The sequence below is a fragment of the Vespula pensylvanica genome, chromosome 10 (genome assembly GCF_014466175.1).
Source record: "Vespula pensylvanica isolate Volc-1 chromosome 10, ASM1446617v1, whole genome shotgun sequence".
Classification (NCBI taxonomy): Eukaryota; Metazoa; Arthropoda; class Insecta; order Hymenoptera; family Vespidae; genus Vespula; species Vespula pensylvanica.
The window spans coordinates 7,017,031-7,039,943 of record NC_057694.1 but is presented as its reverse complement, the minus strand read 5'-3'; the positions used below and the strand labels follow the sequence as shown (position 1 = coordinate 7,039,943).

The 22,913-nt window shown below is 32.3% G+C and overlaps 4 protein-coding genes across 7 annotated transcripts; all 4 read left to right on the top strand.

The window, feature by feature from the left end:
• The first annotated feature begins 1,638 nt into the window (after window positions 1-1,638).
• Window positions 1,639-5,826, top strand: LOC122632302 (glutamic acid-rich protein-like). 2 transcript variants are annotated; one of them, XM_043818961.1, is made up of 3 exons: window positions 1,639-1,860; window positions 4,902-5,092; window positions 5,180-5,826. In XM_043818961.1, the coding sequence occupies exons 1-3, from the start codon at window positions 1,841-1,843 to the stop codon at window positions 5,338-5,340; spliced, it is 372 nt and encodes a 123-aa protein (XP_043674896.1). In that variant the 5' UTR covers window positions 1,639-1,840; the 3' UTR covers window positions 5,341-5,826. The 2 variants fall into 2 exon arrangements, with proteins under 2 accessions (XP_043674896.1, XP_043674895.1); XM_043818960.1 differs by lacking the exon at window positions 1,639-1,860 and adding an exon at window positions 4,704-4,798.
• Window positions 5,827-6,875: 1,049 nt separating this feature from the next.
• LOC122632294 (probable ATP-dependent RNA helicase DHX35) lies at window positions 6,876-17,878 on the top strand. Of its 3 annotated transcripts, none has more exons than XM_043818947.1 (13): window positions 6,876-7,986; window positions 8,260-8,474; window positions 14,597-14,776; window positions 15,048-15,188; window positions 15,266-15,428; window positions 15,527-15,688; window positions 16,007-16,153; window positions 16,268-16,409; window positions 16,516-16,802; window positions 16,894-17,199; window positions 17,270-17,423; window positions 17,501-17,651; window positions 17,735-17,878. In XM_043818947.1, the coding sequence occupies exons 1-12, from the start codon at window positions 7,956-7,958 to the stop codon at window positions 17,625-17,627; spliced, it is 2,055 nt and encodes a 684-aa protein (XP_043674882.1). In that variant the 5' UTR covers window positions 6,876-7,955; the 3' UTR covers window positions 17,628-17,651; window positions 17,735-17,878. The 3 variants fall into 3 exon arrangements, with proteins under 3 accessions (XP_043674882.1, XP_043674883.1, XP_043674881.1); XM_043818948.1 differs by having other exon boundaries at window positions 17,501-17,645; window positions 17,735-17,798; XM_043818946.1 differs by lacking the exon at window positions 17,735-17,878 and having other exon boundaries at window positions 17,501-17,690.
• LOC122632296 (ceramide phosphoethanolamine synthase) lies at window positions 10,299-12,984 on the top strand. The gene is given in 1 exon segment (XM_043818950.1): window positions 10,299-12,984. A coding segment is annotated over 1 exon segment (1,098 nt). The 5' UTR covers window positions 10,299-10,394; the 3' UTR covers window positions 11,493-12,984.
• Window positions 17,738-20,987, top strand: LOC122632295 (WD repeat-containing protein 89). Its single transcript, XM_043818949.1, has 8 exons — window positions 17,738-17,881; window positions 18,010-18,264; window positions 18,509-18,735; window positions 18,882-19,219; window positions 19,301-19,429; window positions 19,889-19,983; window positions 20,052-20,154; window positions 20,240-20,987. Exons 2-8 carry the CDS (start codon window positions 18,104-18,106, stop codon window positions 20,393-20,395), a joined length of 1,209 nt encoding a protein of 402 aa, XP_043674884.1. The 5' UTR covers window positions 17,738-17,881; window positions 18,010-18,103; the 3' UTR covers window positions 20,396-20,987.
• The last annotated feature ends 1,926 nt before the right edge of the window (window positions 20,988-22,913 follow it).

Below are 22,913 nucleotides of genomic sequence, written 5' to 3'. Positions count from 1 at the left end.
GAGAGAGAGAGAGAGAGAGAGAGAGAGAGAGAAGGAAAGAGAAAGAAAGGGAAGAAAAAAGAAAGGAGAATAGTACGTCATGTGCGTGAGAAAATTTTCCTAACCACAAATTACATACGTAAATAACTACATGTGTATATACACAGATCGTAAAATTTCTGAGGAATAGTTAACGGTTGTCAAATTCATTGAGCGAAATTCTTTATTAAAGAAAAGCGTACGTGTTGGAGAAAGACAAATTTTTCTTAACCGCAAATCACACCTTACACGTAACTATACATATATATATATATATATATATATATATATATATATATGTGCGAATCATAAAATTTCTAAGGAACAGTTTACGTCGCTTGTCGAATTCGTCGACTGAAAATTTTTTATCAGAATAGAGAGGGATACTCGAGGAGAACAGGAAATGGCGTTGGAGAAGCGTCAGGTGTAGAACGTCGATCTTAAAGCGGACGCAAAAGCGACGGTTCGCCGCGCATCTCTTGATACATCCCGGAAATGAGGACGCGTGCGAAAGTTCTAGAACTTTCCAATCTCTCGGCCATGCAGGCAACGTCCACCGGGCGTTCTTGTAGAAGTCACGAATGGGAGAAAACTTGACTTAACGCTAGCTATCTCTTTCCCTTTCTCTCTCTATCACTATCTCTTTCTCTCTCTTTCTCTTTGTCTCTCATTCTTTCTTTCTTTCTTTCTTTCTTTCTTTCTGTCTATCTATCTATCTCTCTTTCTCTCTCTTTTTCTCTCTTTCTTTTTTTTTTTCTTTCTTTCTCTTACTCTTTACCTCTCGACATGACGCGGAACGAAAATAAGGATCGTTCGAACGAAACGGAAAAGATCGGCGCCGGAAACACAGGAATTTTTTTTTTTTTTCCAAGGAAGCTCCGTCAGCTCGTAACGCGATTGGCTGACGTATCGCGCATGGCGGAAGGAGTGGGGAGGATAGAATCGAGACTACAGCGACCGCGCGGTTCTGACCCTTAACCGCATGTCCGTCGGTAATTAATAACCGTCACGATATTACAATTCGCCACGGAATACGTGGCGAATATTGAAAATATTACGATACATCGATAGGACGAAATGTATACGTGAAAGATACACGTAATAATTTTCGTACACCTTTTGATTTACGTGTGTAGAAGACTAAAAAAAAAAAAAAAGAAGAAGCAGAATGACAATACAAAACGGGAAGGTAAAATTGTCGAATGTGTGTGTATAGAGTTTGGTCAATTGAATCGCGTCGTAGATACCAACTGCTGCGTCATTGATGAATTTAATATTTGACTTAGATTAGAAATTACTTGAAAGAGAGTGACTTACGGATTATGGAAAAAAGCTTTTACAGGATGGAGGTTGAGATTGGGATGGTCGTAAAGGATGATAATATGTAGCACGTTGCGCGAAATACCGATATCGTCGATTTGTAAATACGAATAAAAGTCGTTCTTTGCGACCAACGCACTCGCTCGTTTCGTTCGTTTCGTTTCGTTCGTTTCGTTTCGTTTCGTTTCGTTTCGTTTCGTTTCGTTCGTCGTTCTCCTCTCGTCGCGTGGCGATCGAGGCGCCATCTGTAATCGAGCGGGAAAGAAAAACGTTTGAAGGCCGCCGGCCGGGCCGAGCAGCTCGGCGGGACTCGGGCGAATCAGTGTGCGAGTCTCTCTGCCATTTGCGCGTCGGTACCCGGCTACGCGACACAGAGAGTGGTGTTACCGGAATTCTACGTGTGTTCGCCGGTGCGTAAAGAGGACGCGGCTCTCATTTGGTGCGTTCATTATAACGCGTGGTGCTTCAAGCTTTTCAACGATAATCTTAACGAATCTCAAGGATGGCCGATACGGAAGTAAAGTGAGTAAGAAATTTATTATAAAAATTAACGTCGATTTTGGAAATGAAAAAAAATCGCGCCTCGCTGCTGTTGCTGCTCTCTCGCTTGCTCTCTCTTTTACAGAGCACATACACATACGTATACATACTCTCTCTCTCTCTCTCTCTCTTTCTCTCTCTTTCTCCTTCACTTTTCCACTCTTCTCATTTCAAACTATTCGTGTATCATATTAACGCAATTTTTATTTATAATCGAATCATATCGATCGCCTATATTTCGATAAATAAAATCGAGCTGCGATCGTTGATTCGTTGAAAAACTACGGCGAGAAAGAGAGAGAGAGAGAGAGAGAGAGAGAGAAAGAGAGAGAAAGAGAAAGAGAGAGAGAGAGAGATCGGGGTGCATTTGAAATCATTGCTTTTACCTTGTGGTGCTAGCGTTGGCGCGCGCTCGCGCGCGCCCGCGCGATGCATGCAACTCCGTGTGTGCGACGCGTACGTGTAGTACGCTACACACGTATGTTCCCTGTTGGGCATATATATATATATATATACATATACATTGTTTGTACTTGCTCGATTTGAGTGTGTGTCTACTCCGTGAGCGTGCTCTCGTGTACGACGCGAATGTATACAACACATTCGTCGTATATATAGAATGTTGTGTGCGTGTGTATGTGTATAGAAGAGTTTTGTAAGAGCGCTGTGCGCGGCAGAAAAGGGGAGACTAGGAAGCGCGAAGGGGAAGGGGAAGGAGTGGCGATGGAGGAGAAGGAGTAGGTGGGGAAGGAGGAGGAGGTGAGGAAGGACGAGATGATGGTATGGTGGGGTGGGGGTAGTGGTGGAAATGGGGGGGAGAACGCGAGAGAAAGATAGAAATAGAGGTAGTCGAGCAGGAGGGTTGGAGGGAGGGGAAGGGGAAGGGCAGGAGCCAAGGGAGAAGGGGAAAGATGGAGGATACGTAAGCGCGCAACGTTCGGTGGTGAGCGCGCGATTACCTGTGCCCTCGGCACGATGCGTGCTCTACTTGCGAAGCGTGGCCCCTTTCTCATTCTACTCTTTTCAATTTTCTTCCTTTGCCCTTTTTTAATCTTTCTTTGTTTATCCGTTGATTTCGTTCTCTTCTTTTTTTCTTCCCTTTTCTCTTCTTTTTTCTTTCGTTTTTTTTTTCTTCCTCCCCTACTCTTTCCCTTGCTACCACTCGAATCTAGCTTTCATTGAACGTCTTTGATAAATAATAAGCGTTGTTGTACGTCGTGAAGAGTCGAAAGAACGAGTTGGTTCCTTCTTTTACTTTGCTCTTTTCTGTTTTGTTATTTTTGCTAGAGAGAACACGCGCTCGAAAGACAAGTAGTTTCGACGTTATTCACGTTAGTTCTTTTAATTTGATTTTCTTTTTTCTATCGGTTATATCGTTTTGTTGTTATTGGTTCGGTGGTTGGTTAGTTGGTTGATTGGTTGGTTGGTTGGTTGGTTGGTTGGTTGGTTGATTGGTTGGTTGATTGTTAGTTATATACAATATACATACTTTTTTTTCGTAAGATTCGTGCGTAAACGTTATTATCGGGTATCGTGCTCGGTCATCCTCAACGCGCTCGTTTATTTATATCGCTCATATATCGACGTTCGACTTTCTTCGTTCATTATTTCTCACCGGAGAGTACGTATATCTATACATACGATTCGAAAGAGAAAATTAAATGAGACAGAGAAAGAGAGAGAAGAAGAAGAGAAAAAGAGAAACAACTTTTTAGGGGGAGAATGAGAAAAGGCAAATTTTGGCGGGCAAAACAGAAACATATAGAAAGAGAGAGGGTTAAAGAGGTAGAGAGTAATATTCTCTTTGTGTACCGTTCTACTACGTCATCGTGGCTTTAAGAAAAGATTATCTTCTATAGTTAAACGTGCGAGGACGAGGTCAGAAACGGCGTCGTTTCGCAAGAGCCTTGTGGCGCGCAAGTTACGACCGGCGGCTTCTAAAAGAGAACGGGACAGCGTATCGATCTGTGTTGCCTCCCTCGTCGTCGTCACTGGTTAGAGGATGATACGAGAGAAAAGAGAGAATACTGAAAGCTCTCTCTCTCTTTCTCTCCCTCTCTTTCTCTCTGTGTACGTATATATCTGCGAGTGTGTACGCTCGTGCGTATGTATGTATGTATGATGTTGCGCTCGATTTGTTCCCAAAGACACATCGTTTTCGAGAAAGAACGACATTTTATGGACGAAACGAGTTTCTTCGGGAAACCGAAAATATACATATATATATATATATATCATATATATATACTTTGCGACCTGTTGAATAAATAAACATGCATTTTTTCACGTACCGAACGTGTTGTACATACGTTCCTAATGTATAAGAGAGAGAGAGAGAGAGAAATGGGGAGGGGGAGGAGAGAGAGAGAAAGGCCACAGGTATATTTGTGGTCCACGCGAGAATTTGCCGCGCGATGCTCGAGCATCTGGATCGGTGTGCGTTGGACTATCGTGGTATTAGAGGGGGAAAAGTGGTTTAATGCCAATGCCGTGTTGCTAGATGTCGCTACCGTTGGGCGTCCTTTCTCCGTTTCTCTCTTCCTTATTTTCACTCTCTTCGTTTATTTTCATTTCTTCTTTTTTCTTATCGTATAGATGCGTTTTAGAGTTTTACTTTTTTATCGGAGAAGAGTAAAAGAAATACGTATTTTTCTTGAAATTGATTTTACTAAACGCATTGTGTATTATTCCGATCGCTGCGATGACGCACTTTCCTTGTATTAACTGTTTTTCGTCTGTGATCAAGGTGGTTATAAATATACGTAATACAGATTGATCTTGTTAGAAGGAACGTATATGCGCATTTGTTTCTACCTTATTTTCTTTTCTTTCGTTATAATATGTATGAGTGTTTTTTTATTCGACAGTCTCTTTTTCCTTGCGTCTTTTTATTTTTCTCTTCCTTTCAAAGTATAGAAAGGTACATACATAAATGCAACGATCTCTCGACTGTGCGAATGCTGGTTTGTTTCCAAGCGTTTTGATCTTGTGAAAGTTAAATCAATGTTATTTCCATTGTTTAGGGATACAAAAGTGGCTACCAGCCCAGAGAAAAAAGTGGTAGAGGAAGAAAAGAAAGTAGTTCAGGAGGTTGACGAGGACTCTAAAACCTCTGAAAATGGACAAGCTACGGAGACCACAGAAAACGGTTCTAGCGAGGAGAAAGAAACAGAAGAAAAGGAGGAAGAGTCCACTGAAAATGGCGATTCCACAGGTATATTTGTCGCAAAGAGTAACGCAAGATTTCTTCTGGTCAGAATTTATATCGTGAAACGAGTTTTTATCAAAATTCATATTTTAGATGCACCAGCTGATAGCTGTTGTATAAAGAGGAAATCAACGGCTTTAAATGATGCCGCGGAAGATAACGCTTCTGATGGAGCTAGCCCTGAAAAGAAGTCGAGACTCGAAGAGAAGTGCGCAGAAGCGGAGAGCAACGGAGACGCAGAAGCCACAGCTTAATATCTTCTTGTCATTACTATTCTCAGTCCTTATCTATAGAATCAATTTTAACGGCTAAGCGCGAAGTCAGAACAGATTTAATGACTGTGCATCGTCAGCAGGGGCGAGCATTTTATATCAAAAGATTGATATTATGCTAATGACATTTGGCATTTAGTGCATCTATGTGTGTTTATTGCAATAATTTTTTATCGATCGGCAATAACAGTATGTAAATCCATACTAACACAAATCTCGAAATTCATAAACATCGATTTTGTCCCCTTATTCTGGCATCCGCATATATATTCATTTAGCATTAGACTAGTAAAGTAAGTGACACATACAAATAATTTTAGGAATAATATATTTCTAACTTCTTAAAATGAACAAACAGTGTGGTGCCTGAAAAAAGATACATTTGTGCAAAATATTTCACTTACTAGTCCCCATTGTTTCTGATGCACAGAAGTAGGTATAGGTAAATAAACTAATCTCATAACCAGAGATAAAAGATACATTATTTTTCTGCGAATCAAAATACATTCCTAAAGTAGAATACTTGTATCTTCAAGTATTTATTTACTCTTTGAAAAAGATCATTAAAAAATCTTTACTCGCGATGTATACATATTGTGTATAACATTTTACTGTACTTTCATTGGATAATAATAAGTATAACTTGTCATGTTCTCTATATCTGACAAACGCGCGCAGTGTTTGAAATTTGAAAAAACCTAATTAAAATATTCGAGAAATAAGTCTCTCATTTCGCCTAATGTAGTCTACATGCCAGGATTTGTAACGAATCGCACTTCTGTTGGAAAGTTTTGTAAAAGGAAACACGGTTTTTTAATTTTAATGATGAATCTGTGCAATTTACAAAGTAAAACTTTAAAGAATTGTGTTCAATAATACATAATAACATATGTATGTGTGTGTATAGACATACTGGTGAGTAAACATACCTGATTGTGCTAACAGCAGTAAAATCACTGCATTTATTTTTAGTAGCAATTCTATGGTCGTGACACATTTCGTGAAAAAAATTCAAATGTATCCCATAGAGAAAAACTATATATCGTATACATGTAGGTGTCAAATGCAAATAATTTAAAAAAAAAGAAACGATTCGTATAGATACATATAATTTACAATCGGTACTTATACTATCAAATTACTTTGTTCGTAGAGCCAGTTTCTGATAATTTGGTTTATTGTATAAGTATCAATGAACAATTACCAACAGATTAGAAGTGATTAGAAAAACCTATACTCTACGAACGATTCTGTTCAAATTGTGTCTCTCTCTCTCTCTCTCTCTCTCTCTCTCTCTCTCTTTCTCTTTCTCTCTTTACGCGAATTCGATTAGAACTTTATATATTTTTGTTCTATTTAGGTTTGGCAGAGATATAACAAAATTTATTATATTAATAATAAGTTCGGTATCGACTTTTCTAAAATGCAGATATATGACAATACTATTTTATAAGGAATAAAAAGAAATTTACTTTCTTTACTTTTGAGTTTAATCTAAGAATAATAATCTATTTTATTTATTTTATGAAAAAATTTGAGAAATAATGAAGCATATACTATTTATAATTCAAACATCTATGACATAATCTGCAAAAACAAAAAAGAAGAAATTAGTTGCTAATATTAAAAAGTCGCTCTATGAACAAATCTAATATCACGTTGTGACTAAAACTATTAATGGTTTTTTTTTTTTTTTATACGTATTTTGCGTCATAAATAAAACCAAATTTGTAGCAGTGAGGACAAATATAAAAATTAAATAAAAATATTTTCAACAATGGAGTATCGCGCGTATATAAAAAAAATTACAACTGAATGTGTTCAATAAAATAAAATGAAATAAAAAAAGAAAAAAAATTAAATAAAATAAAAAAAAAATAAATAAAAATTCTTGAGTACTGAAACATACTTTTTGCTAACTATAAATCTTTCATAAGTAATTGTAATTGTTCAACTAAATAGAGGACATATCTGATGAATTAAAATTTATTATTATAATTCATGAACGAAATTGAAATTTGCAATTTTATCGAAAAATTGAATTTTCGATTTCATATTCAAAATTGTTTCATGTAAAATCTTATTTTAATTAGAAATTTATTAATTATAGAATGTTTATCAATAATCATTATTTAAAAGTTTTTCAAATATTTTACAGGCATCTACGTGTATCCTTGTTTATATGTATGTATGTATGTATAGACGTAAGAACGCTGTCGGTAATATTTCACGCATGAAGAGAGATGAAAAATTATTATTAAATCGATATTAATTTGATAATACATCAAATATTAATTTATTTAATGGTACGTAGAAAATGATTTTATTTCAAGGATAAATAGAAAATTATTGTTAATAAATCTTTTTGATCCGTCATTATTTTGATTCAATCGGTAGAAGAGTACGGTATTGAGCGCCATCTGTACTCCAAAGCGTCTTTAAGAAATGTTTTTAAACGTTCGGTATGTTTTACGTATCAATTTAAATGATCGCATATTATTATTACATAAGTTAATCAGTAGTGATTTATAATAGTGAAATAATATTGTAACAATTATAAATTATCGACACATACATCTGTAAAACAAATTCAAGAAATGAATACTAAACCTGTATTTTCTAAACCTGGTACGTACACACATTCAATATCTTTTTCATAGTAATACAAGCTTTGTAATTTCATTTTTATTTAGTTTCTAATATTATTTATAGAAATACGCTTCATTATTATTGTTTTTATTCGTATATTAATATATTTCGATAATTTCGAGGTATTATCAATTTCATAACCTAACTTTGAGTGTACTTACCACATTACTTTCCATGCATTATATTTCCTCTATCCAAATATACAAGTGATATTCGTTTCAATGTACAGCAGAGTATACTTTATATTTATAGGAAGTTCAACATGGCAAGAAGACAAGCCAGATATCGACGCGCATTCTTCGACACAATTTGTATACAATGCTCACCATTCCCTCGCATTGGATATGCAACGCAAACGACTACCTATATTCAGGAACAGAGATCACATCATATATCTACTTGAAAAATATCAAACTCTAGTCCTGGTTGGAGAAACTGGATGTGGGAAAAGTACGCAGTTACCACAGGTATTCAAAAATATAATAGTTATAAAATAAGCTTTGTTTAGTACATATCGACGCTTCATTCTTATACGTTTTTCTTTCTAAATATGCATTTTAAATTATATTAAATTATTTGTAAATATTTTTTCATTGCCGTAATCAATGTTTTACACAAAGAGCAGTAAAATAATATTTAATTCAATAATGTACAATGGTAGAGCAAATATATAAAAATATATTTTAGAACCAATTTCTTAACGAAATAAAGAATTAAATATTATTGAGTATAACAATACGAATTAGCAAATAGTTGGCAAAGATCAATATCTACAACAAACTTTATATATATATATATATATATATATACATATGTATATATGTATATATACAATTTCTAAAGTAGTTCTAGAAAATGATATTAAAGAAGAAGTACTGCAACGATTTCACCAAAGCAATTATTGATGTTATTTCTGTTTCACGTACATATATGTATATGCATACACATACGTTCATTAATTTAATAGTAACGTATGATTCCCCCTTCGTATAATATCACGTTCGTTCAATAAAAGGGTCAAGAGTATCCTTTACCCTTTTCACTCCCTTATGACATACAAGAGTACAGTACTACGAACGTCTCGACCGATAAGACGCAATAAAAAGAAACAATTCGAACGCGCATGTGCCTATGTAAAGTTCGCATTATTTAGCTATAGTCTTTAAACTTCAAGGTCTCAGTTCAATGAAAATTAGAGGACATTCGACGACGATCGAACAGTAAGTATACGAAATTTAAATTCATAAAATTCGAAAGAAAAAGGATAAAGCTTTCTCTTCTTAAAATAGAAATAAAAAGATGGGAAGCAAGAATCGAAAGGTTGGATTGATTTGTTAGGAATATAAAAGTATTGAGGGGTTGAAAAGAAGCCGTTCTATCGTTTCTCTGACATAACGGATGAGAGAAGCCACATCGAAGAAAACGTTCGTTCTAAGGGGAATTTTATATATTTTATCGTTCGTCTCTGTCGTTTCTTTTTTTTTCCTTTTTTTTCTATTTTTTTTTTCTTTTTTTTTTTTAACACATCTAGGAGGAATGGAACGAGAAATTGTTTAGAATTTTTTCTTTTCTCTCTCTCTCTCTCTCTCTCTCTCTTTTTTTTTTGCCAAGGTATATCGACTGGTCTTCCATTTATTTCTTCGAGATAGATAGACAGATAGGTAGATAAAAAGCGGTTAGATTTATTATTAACAATAAATAATAACAAGAAATAAATAGGAGATAGCATATGAAATTGAATATTAAATTGGAAAGTGATAAAAAGTGAACTATCAATTATAAACATAAAATGTTTTCCTTTCAAGATTGTTTAAATCTTTTAAGAAATAAAATGACGAAGAAAGAAAGCGATTTAGATTTAGATAGTATTAGCTAAAAATAAAAAGAAGAAATTGAATAAAAGAAAGTGGTATGTCAAGAAAGAGGGTGAAAAGGGAGAGGTGTAGAAGTCGAGAAAGAGATCTATTATGCGTGATCACGTGCGATGCGACGACGCATGGACACAATCGTCGCCGCGAGGAGTTAAGGTAGATTATTGAAGTTCGAGCGACTCCGCGAGTGACTCAGTAAGGCTCAGTTCTATCTGCCGAATGGTCAAAAGTGTTTCCTTTGACACGTATCTTGGATCTTTGGTCTTGTTTTGTATTTCCTTTTTATTTTTCGTGTATATTTTTTTTATCGAACTCGATAGTTAGATCTTTGACGAGTGCGTTCAAAAATTAATATAAGACTATCGGATATAATCGAGAATAAAAAAGAGACTTGTGCTAGGAGAAAGTATATGTAAAAGAAAAGAACAAAAAGAAACAAAAGAGTGATTTATTTCTTGCAAAAGAGAAATAAAAAGAAAGAAGAAAAAAAAAACTAACAAACAAACAAAAGGAAACATGGCCGTTCACTTCGATCTGGTGAACAAAATGACTCTGGCGTTTCTCGCGGTATCGATAGTATATTTCATCGCGATGGATATATTATTATATTCGAGAGTGAAGAATTATCGTGTGAAAGAAACGGCGAACGATACACCATTGTATAAGCCAATGATACCATGCGATTTGAATCCCCTTTGCGCGGTAACGGTGAAGGGTTTGACGTTGGATCATCCGAATCATTTTCTCTTGAGTCCGTTGGCCGCATTGATGGATAAGATTTTGGGAATAAGTAAATCTTGGAATTGGTTGACACCTAATTTGATTAGTGGTTTTCACGTGTTTATCGCTGTGTTAGCGGGAAAATGTGTTTCGAGCGAGTCCCTGTCTCAAAGACGTCTCGGCGTTATGCTTTTTCAAGTGAGAACATAGCTAGACGATTTGGACGGCCACGTAGCGAGACAGAGAGCAAACATATCAGGTGAACGATCGGACGTTGGTTCACCTGGTTATTTCGTTGATGGTTTTTGCGATGCTCTTGGATGCGTCGCTTTGATCGTCGGCCTTTATTACTTTATTATTCGCTCTCCACCCAGACGAGGAGGATACGACAAAATGCAGATATTACCTTTGACACCTGTCGTCTTAGACACAACTCATTACGTATCGTCTTCGAACACGTCAATAAGGAACATCGTACTACCTAACGTCCTCCTGCTGATCGGTCATCTGATCGTTGCCAGTGCTGCATGGAATCGTTATATATGGCTTTATCAAGATCTTTTGGATCTAGACATCGAACCGTTCTCGATCAATACCGAACTTTTACATCTACGACAAACCAACGTAATTAGAAGTAACTCGTTCTGGTTTGTTGCTTTAAGTTGGAAAATGTTCAACGTTCATGCAGCCATGGATTATCTTTTACTGGCAATATTTGTCAATCGTGTTTGGGAATATATGAAATTGTCCAGATGGTCGTCCTACGTTCTTATATTTTTACTTATCTATTTAACGGAGTTTCACTATCAATACGCTTACGATTATGTACACATGGTACCTATGATCGTTGGTAGCGGGACATCTTCTTCCTCGGTCAGCCTTACTCATCCATGATAGGATTATTTATCTCTCTTTATCTCTCGAATATATATATATATATATACATACATACATACATACATATATATATATTTTTTTTTTCTCTACCTTTTCGTTAACAACCTTATCTCGATCATTCGACATTTCATTGATAAGTCGACGTTATTGCGATCGAAATTGTGTATAAGTTTACGGTATCGATGCGAATAACACTTTAACGATTATCTATAGTTCATTATTACGATCGATACAAACTTCATTTACTTTTGTAGATTTTTTTTATATCGATAATATCTACTGACTTCGATATATCTTTCAAAAATATAGGAGGAAGAAAGGACACAAATGTTTCATATTATTGTGACTATAAGTACAATCTTATCGATACGACACATGTTTAAACAAAGAACGATGTATCGACCAGATTTACTTTTCACCTATGAGTTGATTATCGATAAAAGAGTTATCGCATACGATTTAAAAGAAAAAAAAAAAAAACCACCTAATTTTTACGTGAGTGCGCACTCACGTTTGTGGATAAAACGATATAGCGATAACCTTCCGATTGGTATCAAATTTTTCGATTATCTCAAAACATGTTTTATCCATTGATTGAACTTGAAACGAATAGCAATCGATCGGAAAAGAAAATTGAAGGAGAAAATCGAGCAAGTCTTTATAATTTGTCTATAATTTTTTTAATAACTTTTCAATTATTAAATATATAATTTTTACATATATTTGTTCTAATAAATAAATACTTAAAGGAATATTATGTAATAATATAATAGAAAATTACGCCGACCTTGATAACGCATTTATAATAGCACAAATTTTGTATTTTTTACGAAATCATAAAAGAAGATATACGTACGAATATTGAATTAATCGATAATAATAATGTTCGAAATTTTTTATAACTTTTCTTTTTTATATCGTAAATTCCGACATCATTTCTTAATCGATCTTTGTTTCATGACCAAAGCCAAATGTAATTCTCATAATTTTCTATAGATGAATTATAAAATAGTACGACTTTTCACAATAGTTTATTATTCGATAAAAATTTTTTTTTGAACGATTTGTAATTAACAATTCATAAACCAATAATATATTCATAAATCAATTCATAAATCATGCATCGTAAGTCGTATTAAAACCTTAATAAACAAGAATGCCTTGAAAATATATAATATGTATATGTAACGTATCTATCTTATCATCGCGTATTACATACATAGAAATAAGTATAGTATAAAAATATTAGTATCAAGTAGAATCGGGTATCTATCTTATCGTCGTATAGAGGTAACGTTAAAGCAAAAAATATTAGTATTAAGAAGAATCGTAAGATAAAAAGAGCGTTTCACAAATATAATAAGCTTTCTGTCAATATCGTTGCGATAACGTTTTGACACAGATAACATCATTTTTAATTTAATGAACACATATTCAGGTGCCTGTTTGTTATTCTAACTTCTTTATTAATATATATATATATATATATATATATATATATATATATATATAAAATTAAGATGATTTTTCGTAGTGATTAAAATTACAATATTTTTATTAACGCAATTTTTTTTTTCCTTTTTCGTTTAATCGTATTATCTATTTTTAAATGAGATTAACAATTACGATAATCGAGAGATATGGAAATACGAGGAAAAACTGTGTATGTATATATATGTGTACGTGTGATATTTTAGGAATTACTTTTAATCGCATAAAAATGCGAATATTGAATAAAAAAAAAAAAAAAAAAAAAGAATAGTAAATATCATTAACTAAATATTATTTTCTATTATCTGCTGTCTATTCTTAAAAAATGGTTTCTCTTGAGTACAGAACGTTTAGTGCGATATGAGATAAGAAATATAGTGTTTCATTTCGCAGATCATCATCTAACCGGAAAGAAACGTATATCTATCATTTTGTTTTCTTTAATAAAATTTATTTTTTCTCTCTCGTTAATTTCATGACATTTGAAAAAATTAATTTCAATGGCAATATCACAATTCATTGCGTTTACGTCATAATAAGAACAGACTGTTAATTAGTTACATTGCATGTTTGGATTATTATAACTGTGTTAACTATATATGCTCTATGACGTTATATATATATATACTTTTTTTTTTTTTTTTTTTTTTTTTTTTTTTTTTTTTCTAAGAATTATATAGACATAGTTCATATACTGACAAATTGGATCTTGTTTCATCGATCAAATATTAATCTATCTTACTTTACTTTAATTTTGCATAGGAAGAAGGGTAAATAAATATCACTGTTGATATGGAATTAATATCTATTCAAATGTTGGACACTTCATAAGCATGACTAACATTTTACATTGTAATTTGAATTTTCTATTTTTATGTATGTATTTATGTACATGGAAGAGAAAGAAAAAGAAAGTAAAAATAATAATTTTATACGTATACATAATTAATTATTAATTATATTTCTAAAATTCAAATAAATACATTTTGTCTACAAGTATTACTAAGATTGTTACAAACTATTGTATTATACTTTTAATTAATTTTAATGAATTTCATGTAACCAATTTATTACAAATTTTATTTATAATATAATCATGGTTACATAACATATAATCGTATATACACGCGATAGTTGTTATCTTGTTTTTTCCTATAGTTATGTTCGAATGGTAAATTTCCTACAAAAGAAGTTATGTGGTTGACATAAAAAAAAAAAGAAGAAAAAAAAATGAAAAGAGAGAAAAAATAACGAGTAAACTTTGTTTTTCTCATGCGATGGAACAGACAATAGTTGGTCGGCAAAGTTACTCGGGTACTTCATTGTATTAAAAAAAAAAATATATATATATATATATATATATATATATACACACACACACATACCCAGGAAGGAAACATAAGTAAAGTGTCGATACTTTCTTTTTGTTCTTATCAATCCTCTTTATCAGAACTAGTTTCTCTCTCTGCATTTTTTTTTTTTTTTTACACACATACGTAAGTACGTTTCTCTTTATTTTCTGTTCTTTTACGATACTGTTAAAATTGTTATGTTCTTTCATATATTTTCTCATTTTTATTTTTGCTTTTTCTTTTTTATTTAATTAACAGTACCTTCTCGAGGCAGGATGGTGCGAAGATGGTAAAATAATTGGAATAACAGAACCAAGAAGAGTTGCAGCTACATCATTGGCAAGTCGAGTTGCTGACGAACGTAACTGCATACTTGGAACCGAAGTTGGTTATTGCATACGTTTCGATGATTGCACCAATGAATCTACCAAGATCAAAGTATGTGAAAATTTTTTTCTCATCAAATTGATTTTATTGTCGTTGGCACAATGACATTTCCGAAGCTTTTTTATCAGATTATTTCCATACGAGAGATTTAATAAGGAGATACAATAGAATAGTAGAAAATATAGCATAACGTATCGTGTTTTTTTTTTCTTTTCCGTTGTTTTTTTTTTTTTTTTTTTCTTTTGTACATCTATAATAATAAATCATATTGAGACATATTATAGTGCATATTTCAACGTTCTTTTTTTTTTTTCATTTGCAGTATATGACTGAAGGAATATTGTTACGTGAATTAATGAGCGATCCATTGCTGACAACGTATGCAATAATCGTATTGGATGAAGTACATGAAAGAACTTTAATGACTGACATCATTATGGGTCTTTTAAAAAAAATTATTAGAGTAAATGGAGAAATTATTTTCTTCTTTTTTAACATATCACTTTTGTGAAATGTCATTATAATTTTATGTCGTTACAGAAACGTAAAAGTTTAAAGATCGTTGTGTCCTCGGCAACGGTCGATGCCGAACAGCTACGCGATTTTTTTAATATGAATACAACAAAGGATTCTTCAAAGGATACTGCCGTAATTATGAGCGTCGAGGGTAGATTATATCCAGTAGATATTTTCTACGTCAGAGGTAGAACTAACTTAATCACGTCCTTGAATTTGAAACACCTTGTGTTTCTTGAAATTTTCGTCTCTTCACGTTTTAGACTTTTTTATTTGTAATTTTAGAACCAGTACCAAATTACGTTACGAGCGTTGTGGACACAGCTTTAAAGATTCACGAGGTAGAAGAACCTGGTGACATTTTAGCATTTCTCACGGGACTCGACGAAGTAGATCAGGCAGTTTCTCTTCTATCAGAACATGCTAAACTTATAAAGGATGGAAAACGTAAATAGAAAATACTGTATTTGTGTCAGTGATCACGAATACGATCTAAATCATATATTGAAATATCTTTTGAAATATTTCCAAATTATTTTTCTATGATGAAACGAACAAGAACAATTAATTATGTATATATTTATTATGGAAAAAAGATTTTTTTTTTATTTATTTATTATTATACATTTCAATTAATTTAAAAATGTTAAGAATAACGCGTGACGAAATATGTCTTTTAATATCTTAAATAATTTACGTCAGACGACTCAATTTTTAATCTTTTCTTTATTTTTTTTCTCCCTTTTTATATATATATATATATAGTAAAACTACAACCATTGGCAATGTATGGATCTCTACCAAACAATGAACAACTGAAGGTATTCTGGAGAGCTGCCAAAGATACGCGAAAAGTTATCGTGGCGACAAATATCGCTGAAACTTCAATTACCATTCCAAACGTCGTTTACGGTAGAATCACAGTACGCTTTCATGCTACGTTTAGTTTCGTAATGTTAACATTAGAGTTTTTCTTCTGAATGACCAAAGTCACATTAACGTCGTGTACTCTACGATATATTGCAGTGATCGATTGCGGCTTTGTCAAGATGCCCTGGTTTGAACCGGAAACGCAAACTAATAGTCTTACTATCGTACCCGTGTCTAAAGCTTCGGCTGATCAACGTGCCGGTCGTGCGGGTCGTGTTCAAAGTGGAAAAACTTATAGGTAATGAACGAAAAAAAAAAAAAAAAAAGTACAAGTTGTTTCAGCCATCAATTTTTCAATTCATTTCATATATATTGTTATTGTTGTTGTTATTGTGTTCTTAAAGATTATATACGGAAGAAGCTTATAATGAATTACCGGAAGCAACGCCACCAGAAATGCAAAGATCGGATTTAGCACCAGCGATCTTGCAATTAAAAGCATTAGGAATCGATAATGTACTTCGGTTCAATTTTCCATCGGCTCCACCAAGTAAAAATCTTATAGCAGGCATGGAATTACTTTATGCGTTAGGTGCTATAGATAATGATGGGGAACTGACGACACCATTAGGCATGACAATGGCAGAAATGCCATTAGAACCTACCTTTGGAAAATGTCTTATTGTTTCCGGTAGTAATTTTAATGGTTTTCTTTCATCTTTATTTTTGTTCGAGTAGAAAACTGGGTCGTACTATGATTTAATAATTTCTTTTTGAAATAGGACAAATGGGTTGTTCGGAAGAAATTGCATCGATAATAGCGATGCTTCAAGTACAAAATGTTTTCATTCGACCTGGCGGTGGTCAAGCCATTGCAAAAGCCAGAGTGGCTCATCGTAAATTCGAAGTAGAGGAAGGCGATCTCTTGACGTTATTAAATGTTTATGCTGCCTATGAGAAAAATAAAACGCCAAGTTGGTGTCAAAAGAATTTTTTAAACAATAAAGCTTTACGAAGAGCTTCGGAAATTCGAGGACAAATTTGTCGAATGTTAAAGAAATTGGATATTCCTTTGACATCTTGCAATGGTAATGATCCTTTAAAAATCAATTGCTATTCGTTATAACAGATTTTTATAATAAATATTTATTATCACAGGAAACGTGGAACAAATATTGAAATGCATAACAACAGGATTATTTCCAAAGGCTGCGTATTTACATTATACTGGTGTATATAAAACGATCCGAGGGGATAAGGATTTATATATCCACTCAAACAGTTGTCTATATACTATTCAACAGCCACAATGGTAACATCCATATTCTTTTATAGAAGTTTTCTAATACGTTTTACTATCGTTTTTATTTGATCTTATTATTCTTTTAGGATACTTTACTGCGAAATAGTACAAACTAATAAAACTTATATGAAAGATTTAACTACGATACAATCTGAATGGTTATTGGAATTGGCCCCACATTTTTACGAAAAAACTTCAATCGATCCTGTGTAAGAGAGATATCATAATTTGGTAATTGTAAGCATATTTAAAAATAAACAAATAAATAAATCAGTACTATGTCACGTATTCTTTTTCTCGTTTTCATAAAAAATAATTAGATATGCAAGAAGAATTCTATTGGTTCGCTCTGGTTCGCTAAAAATGTGCATGCGTAACGAGACTCTTTTGGAACACTAGCGCCTCCAAATCAACGGTTTAATAACAATACAGGTTATGTTACTCTCGATCTTGTTGGTATTGTAAAGGTAAGAGGATAATTCGTAATTATATTTTGTAATTTACCGGGAAAAATAATTTTTTTATTTTTGTATATTATTTCATATGCATGTTACGGTATTAATAGAAAATTTCTAACGTTTGTATAAATTAACAGATGTATTGTTTTCCGGACAAAGCATGTTTATAATTCAAATGAGACAATAACCTCAAACGCGTAGCGTCTACTTCAAAGCTTTGTGTTAAAAAATATGGCAAATATAATCGATTCTCTTAAGAAACTTAGCGTAGAGAACGGTACAGCGAAACAGAATAACAACATGTCTGCGAAGAAGAAAAACGAATTAGTGTTATCGGTTGAAGAGTCGGTGTTTCGAAAAAGTTATGTTTTAGCAGTTTGTGGAACTCAAAGGTAAAAATTTCATTCTTTTCTGTTCTTTTGTTTTGTTATTTCTTTTTCTTTTTCTCTGTTTTTTTTTTTCTTTTTTGATTTACCAAATTTAAATTGCAAGTTCATGTAGCTCGAAAATATCATTGAAACATAATTCAAACGTTCAAGCTATATATATGTATACATATGTATACATATATATTCTGCTTTAATTTTTATCCTATTAATTCTTATAATAGAATTAATATTAATTTATTGTCTTTAGTGAACCAGAATTCAGAATCGGCACAGCTTCGTCCAATCATTTGTGCATCATCTATACAGCTGGAGAAACTTTAAGTAGGACTGCTACTTTAACTCATAATAAAGCTACTATTGTTGGAATCAAATTTAGTCCTACCTCCAAGAATATTATATATACGGCAAATAATAAAGGTATAATTACTGCATGGGATTTACGTGCTAAAGGAAAAGCAGTTGCAGAATTTAAAGGTTGATATTATTTTTTTTGTCATATATCTTAGATTAAAAGAAACATCATTTTAAATGATCTTTTTCTGAAATGATTTTTTGAAAGTATTTGCTAAATTTCTATAGTAGAAATTCTAATTTAGATCAATGTATACTGCTTTTTCTAGATAATTCTGAAGACGGAAAATTAAAACCGTTAGCTAGTTTTGATATAAGTTGCGATGAAAGACTTATTGCTGGTGGAACCGAACACATTGGTGGAGATACATTTATTTTGTTTTGGGATATCAGGCATAGTAATTCAAAAGTAGAATATAAGGGGGATAATCTTCTTGGAGGTTATTGGCAGTCGCATATGGATGATGTGACTCGCTTATCATTTCATCCCAACAAGCGAGATATTTTGGCATCTGGTAGCGTAGATGGTCTTATCAATATCTTTGATCTAACGCAGCCTACAGAAGACATGGCACTAAGATATTCGTTAAATACCGAATCCTCGGTGGTAAGTCTGTATGTAATTTTTGTGAATATAAATGTAATAATGTAGCATCGATTAATTATTTTTATTATATGTAAATAAAAGGATGGGTTAGGCTGGATGAACAATGACAATCTATGGTGTACAACATTCACATCGTCGTTGCAATTTTGGAATGCTGAAGGAGTAACTCCATATACAAGGTTCAAACGTAGCAGTTTAGCAATAGCACACGTATGTTTTAGTTATATTATTTTCTAGGTATTACTTTTTTGTTTAGCAATCGTAGTATTATTTAAAATTTTGCTTAAAATGTTTTATATGTATCTCTAGAAAAAATTGCATAATAGAAATTATAATATATTATTTCAGTTTATTTGATATTAGGTAAGTTATACAAAGATAAATTAAAACAAGTCGGCCTAAGTATTTATTCACAATCTGTGTTATTAGTGCATTTCAAAATTTTACAGCAAAAATTGGTAAAGTTTATGAGCTATAGCTTTGATGACGGGCGAACCAATATATGCAATCTTTTAATGCACATTTACATGCTGCTGTCTATATTTTGAGAAATTGGTGGATGGGAAATCAAGAAGACTTGTATATATCCAAATGCATAATTGTACATTTTTCGTTATGTATATTAAAAAAAAAAATAGCCTTGATTACTGTTATCAATTTTGCTTTCAGGGTGACGACCCAGATAATTGCTACATAGTTAAGTTTCATCCTTCAAATGCGCTTGGACAACCATTTTTGTTAGCAGGGTCAGATAATGTTAAAGGGTAAATACCGAATGATTAATTAAATATATATAGTCAATCTAATAATGACAATTATATTTGCTCAACAGTAAAAATTTAAGATGCCTAAGTATCGCAAACAATCAGTTAGAAATCTGTTATAATCTTGTTGGAAATAAGCAGTATGTAAGAGATAGTTGGTTACATGAAAAGGTAGGCTTATATATAAAAGATTCTTAACTACAGAAATAGGTAAAAGGAGAAATTGAAATAATCTGTTAATTATGATATATCATAGAGTAACTCTTTAGTAACTGTTGGAGAAGGTGGTATAATAAATATTTGGAGACAGTCAGAGTCTAATGGCGTTCAACAAAGTGCAGGCCAGAAATTATTAACAAAGATGGGTAGTGGAAAAAGCCGGGAACGTCAACATAGGGCCAAACCATACTAAGCGTTAATGATAATAGGATAAAGATCTATAAATGGACACTATTTTGTAAGTAAATATAATAAACACAAAAAGAGCAGTCGCTTGATATAAATTCGGACGTAATGTATATTTCTTTCACGTTCTTTATTACAATAACAGTTGTATGTACATTTATAATAAATAGGTTCTTATTTTTTTATACGGCTAAATATTCAACGGTGATTTATATAACGATCAAAAAATTCAGCACGTTTGTGTAAATGTTAAGGAATGTAAATTGCGTACCACAATGTGTATATATATATATGGAATTAAAGAAGGAAGAAAAGAACTATTGTTAATTCTTTTCTGCTCTTGTCAGTTTAAAATATTAACTTATAACAAAACACGTTTTGTCTTTCACATATTCGATTGAATAAAATCAATTGAATTGAATTTTAATCGAACCTCTGTATTCGAAAATATATATTGAACTGCGAAAGAAAGACGCAGCTTAGATATTCTACTGGTAGCAGAAAAAATCGTAAATGCAGCTATTACATGCTTCAAAGATATAGAATGAAAATGAGAATAGCGAGTGAGAAAGAGAGAGAGAGAGAAATAGAGAAAGAGATAGAGAAAGAGAAAGATAAAAAGGAAATAAAAAATACGAGAAGAAAATTCCTGGCTATACGCGTCTTGTTCACAACGAAGCGACTGACTGACTGACAGATACAACTCAGCTATGGCAAGAGGTAATAATATAATAAATGCTTTTCAAATATAAAAGGTCAATTAAATAGAATCGTGAATAAAAAATATTATCTAAATAAAAAATACGATTTATACGTGCGATTATGATGTCATTTAACAGAGTAATCATTTGAGGTCTCGTTGTCACTATATAAGTAACCACGAATAGCTAACTCTTTCGTATGTTTTCATACATAGAGTTTATATATATATACGAATATTTCTACGATTCAAACAGTCTGATAAAAAAGAGCGTACAACGTGGATTTGTCACGATAGATACAAGTTTTGCATAATACTTCAGTCGAACAATCAAATTCTGACAGAACGTGTCGGAGCGAAAAACTCAATAATATAACAATTAATATTAATAGTGTATAAACATCGCATTGCGATTCATACTTTTTTCTTCTCTTTGTTGTTCGTTTTTTTTTTTTTTTATTTTCTTTTTAAGTTATTCAAGTCTAAAAAGATTTTTATAATACTAGATTATCGAATGAGCGCATATAATAAAACAAATGTACGCCCTTTGATACATATTACAATGTTACGTTAACGTTCCAAATATGATCGCAGTAGCGAGTATCACAATGATAACAGTAGATATAGTTTTAAAGTGAAATAGTATAGGTACAGAGTAAACGTACAAAAATACTTCCCATAAGCAATAGGGACGTAAAGATTCGCTAAAACATGGAAAATCCCACGTTGTTATTATTATTACTATTATTATTATTATTATTATTATTATTATTATTACTGTTATTATTATCATTATTATTAATATTATTAATCTTATTATTATTATTATTATTATTACTATTACTATTATTATTCTTTTATATATATATATATATATATGTATTCTCTCTGTTTTAAAGTTGTACCGCCATACGACATCAACTTTTAGATGCCATAAGACGCACATAGGCCGCCACACTACTCTAGCTGTTATCGATTTGATTTTTTCGTATTGCCTTTAAGATGATGGCCGACTTCATCTTACGATTATTACACCTGATCCTATTATTTTTTTTTTCCTCTTTTTTATTCCTGTTCTTTCTTTTTTCTTTTTTTTTTTTTTAATTCAACAAATAATTCAGACAATGATATTCATTAAAAAAAATCTATTTACTATGCAAGTGCTATTGAAATGCTAACATTTTACTTTTCTTCTTCTTCTTCTTCTTTTTTTTTTTTTTCTCTAACACACTTGCACCTATCCCGATCTAATTAGCTTTCTACGTCGTGTACTATGAAACGTGAAGTCGAACATTCATCTGTAAAGGTTTACTAATAGCTAAAAATACGATATATTATCATGTACGGGCTTTTCTACATGTTCTCGACACATTTTAATAATAGACTTGTATGATTATTTTTTTTTTTCACAATTGAAATCTCTTATAGAATACTTTTTAATAACTATTGTCACCACGATTGATTGAGACGAACTGGTAGTATTATTATTTATATATGTTTTTCTTATTAAATTAATTAATTTTAGTCGCGCTTTGCTTCATCACGGTTACCCATAATGATGCTTTTTATTATTCAATCATATTGCACGCTGTAACATGTTAATCAGGCAAATTAATGACCTGTACAAGCAATTCTAAGATTTCTTTTCTAAGTTATATAAAATAATAATGAGAGAGACGATCTCCGCACATAAATTTTCTTTTTCATTTTTTTTTTTTTTTTTTTTTTTTTAATGTTTAGACGATAGTAATAATAATAATACTCAGATTTTTTGCTTCTTTTTAAGTTTCTTCTCTATCCCGTAGAGATAATTAGAAAACTGTAA

Bases quoted from the DNA above. Each gene is read 5' to 3' on its own strand.
- LOC122632294 (XM_043818947.1), top strand. From the start codon at position 7,956: ATGAATACTAAACCTGTATTTTCTAAACCTG. The intron at 14,777-15,047 runs GTATGTGAAAAT...TTTCATTTGCAG, and splicing joins ATGAATCTACCAAGATCAAA to TATATGACTGAAGGAATATT. The intron at 15,189-15,265 runs GTAAATGGAGAA...ATGTCGTTACAG, and splicing joins TTTTAAAAAAAATTATTAGA to AAACGTAAAAGTTTAAAGAT.
- LOC122632295 (XM_043818949.1), top strand. From the start codon at position 18,104: ATGGCAAATATAATCGATTCTCTTAAGAAACTTAGCGTAGAGAACGGT. The intron at 18,265-18,508 runs GTAAAAATTTCA...TATTGTCTTTAG, and splicing joins GCAGTTTGTGGAACTCAAAG to TGAACCAGAATTCAGAATCG. The intron at 19,220-19,300 runs GTAAGTCTGTAT...TGTAAATAAAAG, and splicing joins TAAATACCGAATCCTCGGTG to GATGGGTTAGGCTGGATGAA.
- LOC122632302 (XM_043818960.1), top strand. From the start codon at position 4,719: ATGTATGAGTGTTTTTTTATTCGACAGTCTCTTTTTCCTTGCGTCTTT. The intron at 4,799-4,901 runs GTACATACATAA...TCCATTGTTTAG, and splicing joins TCCTTTCAAAGTATAGAAAG to GGATACAAAAGTGGCTACCA. The intron at 5,093-5,179 runs GTATATTTGTCG...TTCATATTTTAG, and splicing joins TGAAAATGGCGATTCCACAG to ATGCACCAGCTGATAGCTGT.